This window comes from Vicia villosa, unplaced genomic scaffold (genome assembly GCF_029867415.1).
Source record: "Vicia villosa cultivar HV-30 ecotype Madison, WI unplaced genomic scaffold, Vvil1.0 ctg.003699F_1_1, whole genome shotgun sequence".
Taxonomy (NCBI): domain Eukaryota; kingdom Viridiplantae; phylum Streptophyta; class Magnoliopsida; order Fabales; family Fabaceae; genus Vicia; species Vicia villosa.
In genome coordinates this window covers 26,985-32,861 of record NW_026706274.1, presented here as the reverse complement: position 1 = coordinate 32,861, position 5,877 = coordinate 26,985, and the positions used below count along the sequence as shown (strand labels likewise).

At 35.3% G+C, this 5,877-nt stretch overlaps 1 protein-coding gene across 1 annotated transcript; it reads left to right on the top strand.

Annotated features, from left to right (window-relative positions):
- Nucleotides 1–2,855: 2,855 nt before the first annotated feature.
- On the top strand, nucleotides 2,856–4,897 carry LOC131641367 (probable pectinesterase/pectinesterase inhibitor 20). Its single transcript, XM_058911675.1, has 2 exons — nucleotides 2,856–4,073; nucleotides 4,167–4,897. Exons 1-2 carry the CDS (start codon nucleotides 3,035–3,037, stop codon nucleotides 4,799–4,801), a joined length of 1,674 nt encoding a protein of 557 aa, XP_058767658.1. The 5' UTR covers nucleotides 2,856–3,034; the 3' UTR covers nucleotides 4,802–4,897.
- The last annotated feature ends 980 nt before the right edge of the window (nucleotides 4,898–5,877 follow it).

Below are 5,877 nucleotides of genomic sequence, written 5' to 3'. Positions count from 1 at the left end.
TGTCTTAGACAATTGGATCAGATCATAAATCCCTAAGTCTTTCCAGAATGAATCCTTTTTGGTTTCTGCTTTAGCTAACCAAGCATAGTAAAGTTTAGGATCCTTTGCCAAAGGGATTGATCTAAACACTTTGAGAAAGTTGGTCATATAATTTAACCTAATTTTCTTTAGAACCGCGGCGGCTTCAGTCGAAACATCACCCGTATTGGTGGTTTCAGTTAAGACTAGGTTACCCTCTTTGTCTATTTGGTTCTTGCTAACTAAGGGCCTAGTCTTATAATAAGTAGGAAAAAACTTACCTAGAGAAGAACTACTATCTCCAGGTAAAGGACCCATAAAAGCGTGAGTTTTTCCTGAAAGAACAAAAGGGATGATTACCTGAGAAGCGTAAATAGCGCAAGTTTCTGCTAAATTTGGGTATGGAATGTATTGCTGGTTACCCACCTGTGTAGGATGCTGAAACTGTTGAACAGGTTGAAGCGCATTTGAAGTCTCCGATGTGGGGATTTGGATGGTGGAAGACGCCATGGATGAGATTGCTTCAAGAATTTAGTTTGAAACCTAAAAAGGGTTTTTGTGTGTTTAGTTTCAGAAGGATGGAGAAGAAAGTCGTGTAGTAAGGAGAAAACCTTGAAGGCTAAGGCTTAAGTATTTAAAGGTTTAGTAAGAGCTTTTCAAATATTTTTGAATAAAGGTCAAAAGGACACGCGGCAATAGATGATTTAATCTAACGGCGGTCGAACAGTTGTTAGCCTTACTCCTAGTATCTAGGAGAAATGATCACATGTAATGACAAAGCGTGGGAACGCATGTTTTGAAGAGGCGTGTTTGAAAATGACAAGACGTTTTGAAAGATAAGTCATAAATGATTATGACGTTAGTCAGATGTCTTGGAACTCTAAAAAAAATATGAGTAAAACGAAATCTCATCATGACAAGAAACGCCTATTTCTCTTGTTTGTCAAAACAGGCTTTTATTGGAGGAAATTTGTTAGCTGGAGATTTCGATTGAAGGATATGCTTCTTGAAGAATTAGAGTTCGAAGAAGAAGATGGCTTTCGATGGCCATTCTTGAGAATAAATTGTTTTTAAAGGCCATTTCTGAAGATGTTATTTATGATGAAGATGATTGAAATCGAAGCTGAACCGAGATAGATTGTCTTTGAGACTTAAGCGTTTTTTGAAATACAAAGAGTACTGAAGCTTAGCGTATTTCGTTGCATTCTCACTAAAGATCACGTTGCCGCGTATCGAAAGGGAATTCAGGCGGGAGGATTTGAATTTCGAAATATTCTGTATAACCGAACAAGGACAGATGGCGCCCCAGGGATTCGAAACGCATGCATGTGAACAACGTGGCATTTGGTTAGCGTAGGACCGTTAGGGTGGAATTAGTATAAATAAGGGTCTTAGTATCAGGATCCAGTGTGCTCATTTTATACAAATCACTCACAAATCACTCAAGTATCAAGTGTTAAGAGAAAGAGTTTGCTGAGAAATGTACGTATGACACCACACTTTTAATATGTTTGTATTTCTATTTACAGAATCAAAGTGTCTTTAAGTTTCTTTTACTTTTCGCCCAGTTTTTCCTTCAATTCTAGTTTTCTTTTCGATAAGTCTTTACATTATTGCACTTTACATTTCTGTACTTTACGTTTCTGAAAGTTACATTCCTTTATCTTTTCGTCAAAGTTTTTACTTACATTTATAACCAGTTTATGTTTCAGTTGTGTACATTATTTGTTAGTTTATTTCGCAAGTTGTTTACATGTTCATACTATAACCAAGTTTCGAAGCAAAAGACCAACAAATATGAGCCAAATTATTTCGAAAGACAACTATTTGACTATGTCCTAGGATCAATCTAGTCGATCCTGCGAGTAACCAAAGTATATTTATAGTTTGGAGGACTAGCGGTTGTTTACTGGAAATCACCGTAAACACAACCCTAGCATCTTCGACACAAGCATGTGAACAACCTTCGACTTCAAGCTTAATCCTGTCGAACCAAGAAGCTACCCTTCGACCATAGTAGAGTTCGATCCAATATCTCACAAATAGAATTGCTCAAAATTATTTAGATCCGAACTTAGACTCTTGTATCCATCACACTGAGACACTACACAATCTAACTCCTGAAGACTAATGGGAGGCAACAAAAAAAGGTTATCGTCATCTGAAAGAGAGCCGCAGACTACTCCATTTCTAATATCGGACACCCCTGTGACCCAAACGTCTCCGACCTTTAAAGTTAAGATAGTGTTTCTTCTACCTCTTCTCTTACCATCAAAATCAATTAAGAGTCATGGTAATTCAAAACCATTTGATTTAATTTAAAGAAGGTTATGATGGTCTACTAACCACCCGCATGACCCACCATTTCCATAACTTTGATGTTTACATATTTTTCTTAATTATAGAACCTATATAATGTATCAAGCCGAGTATGAGTTTTACAGATAAATCTTCTCAACACTTTGGCGAATTTTACCATTCTCAAAGTGTCTAACATTTAAAAAAAGAACTGAAAATTTTGTAAACTAATCATTGGTACCACCAATATTATTTTAGTAAACCTAGTACAAGAAGCTCTTATTAGTCTTAGTTCTAATTAGATACACTTCATTGCATGCATCCACGTTTATGTTATCTTGTCGAAAATCTTTTATTTTGTATTTTTGTGTGTTGGGAACCAACCCCACAATCGACAAAAACTAAACTATAATATTTTATATAGATCATAAGTCGTGTACCAGACTAACCTTATATACCAATCTAAACAACTAAATATAATCCCACATTATATATTATTAAACGATTACATTGAACTTGATGCATGTTTAAGTTCTTCCTAATTAATTCCTATTAAAATTAAATATTTCACAAAAGAATGTTGGTGGGTGAATGTATTCACAGTAGCCATTATCAAAATCAAAGATAAATACAAAGACAAATTCCTTCTAACTATTAGTTGACTTTCCCTCTATCCACTAAAGACAAATATTCATCTTCTATATAAACCCTACAAGCCATGCACATCATATTCATCAATCTAGCTATAACAACCTTTCATTCCTTCATCCAAAAAATAATGGCTTTCAAGAATTTCTCCTATCTACTTTCCATGTTCTTGATCTTTGTTTCATTGTGTATAGCAAATGCTGTTCCACCAGAAACCATTTGCAACTCTATTGTAAACCCTACTTATTGTAAAACCGTTATCGGTAATCAAAATGGAAACATCTATGACTACGGTCGCATTTCTATTCAAAAATCGTTGTCACAATCTCATAAGTTCATCAACTTATTGGACTCATATCTTCAAGGTAGCTCGTCTTTGACTCAATCCACAATTCACGCTCTCGAAGATTGTCGATTCCTTGCTAGCCTAAGTTTTGAATACTTATCAAACACCTATGCCACAACAAATACATATAGTAATGTTCTTCCAACTTCTCAAGCAGAAGATTTCGAAACGTTTCTTAGTGCAGTTTTGACTAACCAACAAACATGTTTGGACGGTCTAGACACTATAGTTTCTTCTGATCACAGAGTGAAGAACGACTTATCGTTATCACTCTCTAATGAGAAAAAACTTAATAGTGTAACCCTAGCCTTGTTCTTGAAAGGTTGGATGCCAGAGAAAAAAATAAGAACATCATGGCCACAAAGCGGCAAACACTTGAATTTCAAAAATGGCCGGTTACCATTGAAGATGTCAAATAAAGCACACGCTATTTATGATTCAGCTAGACGCCATGGGCGAAAACTAGTTCAAACTCAAACAGATGAAAATAGTGTTGTGGTAAGTGATATTGTGGTTGTTAGTCAAGATGGAAGTGGAAACTTTAGCACTATCAATGAAGCAATTGCTGCTGCACCGAATAACACAGTTGCTAGTGATGGATACTTTCTCATTTTTATCACTGAAGGTGTGTATCAAGAGTATGTATCTATTGACAAAAAGAAGAAGTACTTGATGCTGGTTGGAGAAGGAATCAACAAAACAGTTATCACAGGAAATCACAATGTTGTTGATGGTTTCACAACATTCAATTCTGCCACATTTGGTAAGAAAAATCTAGATTATGTCATATGTTATATATATTATCTATAGATTAAAGATTTCACTAACTTAGTTGATGCTTCATATGGATTTACAGCTGTGGTAGGTCAAGGGTTTGTGGGAGCTAATATAACATTTCGCAACACGGCTGGACCAGGAAAACATCAAGCAGTTGCAATGAGAAGTGGGGCTGACATGTCCACATTCTACCGTTGCAGCTTTGAAGGGTATCAAGACACACTATATACACATTCTTTGAGGCAATTCTATAGAGAATGTGATATCTATGGAACAGTTGATTTCATATTTGGAAATGCTGCAGTTGTTTTACAAAACTGTAACATCTATCCTCGTCTTCCTCTTAATGGACAATTCAATACCATCACAGCGCAAGGTCGAACCGATCCAAATCAAAACACAGGAACTTCTATACAAAATGCAACTATTAAAGCAGCAGATGATTTGGCTCCTAATGTTGGAACAGTTGAAACATATTTAGGGAGACCATGGAAGAATTATTCAAGGACGGTAGTTATGCAATCATCTATGGATAGTTTCATAAATCCTTCTGGTTGGCATATATGGGATGGTGATTTTGCATTGAGTACTTTGTATTATGCAGAATATGATAATAGAGGAGGTGGTTCAAGCACTGCAAATCGAGTCACATGGTCTGGTTATCATGTTATTGATGCTTCGGATGCAGCAAATTTCACAGTCTCTAATTGTTGAACAATCACGAGAGATGGTTTAGAACTAAGAGTTTTTGAGTTTTTTTTGGTTGTTATGTTTCTGTAAACGTGTGTATCTTTTATTGTGTATTTTCACAACTTACTGTAAAGATTGTTATTAAACTAATTAATTAATAATTCGCAAAGTTTATGCATATCTTTAAAGGAATGATTTAATAATCAATGTTTAAACATATTTCAACAATTATCAAGTTTATTGTGTTTAATACGTGGATAAGTTGGTGAAGGAGTTCTTATGATCATGGTTATTTCTAAAATGTGCAGTAGCACCTAACCAAGTTCATGTATGTGTAGAACTTCATTTTGCTTATTGTTCAATTTTTGAATAATATATGTGGTTTTCTCATATATTATAATATATTAGATTGAGACGACCCGCGCGATGCGGAGGACTTTGATCAATTTTTTTAAAGTAATATTGGACCGTATCTGTGTTTTCACATCAAGAATTTTCTCCAGATGAAGAGATGTCAAGGATACTGTTGACTTCCCAAACCAAAAAATTTTATTGGAAATATCTTAATAAACGCTGGTTTAGGAAGAATATCCTAGAACATAATTTAGAATTGTTGATTAATCACGAGAGATGGTTTAGAACCAAGAGTTCAGTGTCAAATGAATTTTTTCATTCTAGTACTCTATACGAGAGTTATCAATATTTCTCAAATCATTTCCTATCTAATGGAACCCTATCTAACGGAACCCTAGTATATGTTCCAATAATGAACGATTGGTTTAACTGAAAAATGAAATAAAATAGATACTTTCTTTCCCGTCGTCTCAAGTCGATATTAGGGGATCTTTCAATTGAGAAGATCCCCTACTAATATGGAGAATCCCTATTTTCGTTGACCGAGCCTACTTGTTTTGAAGCAAATAAAGAGATCCACAGGGTGATTTGTCCTATTCAGATATTCACGACCAATAAGTACATAATTTTTCTGATAGGTCCTAGGTCCTGGTGCTGTCCTGAAAGGAGAAAGAAGGTTGGTATGCCAACAGGCGTCAATTATGGAATTCACCCGACCCGAGAGTACAGTACCTATTTTTTTTTAC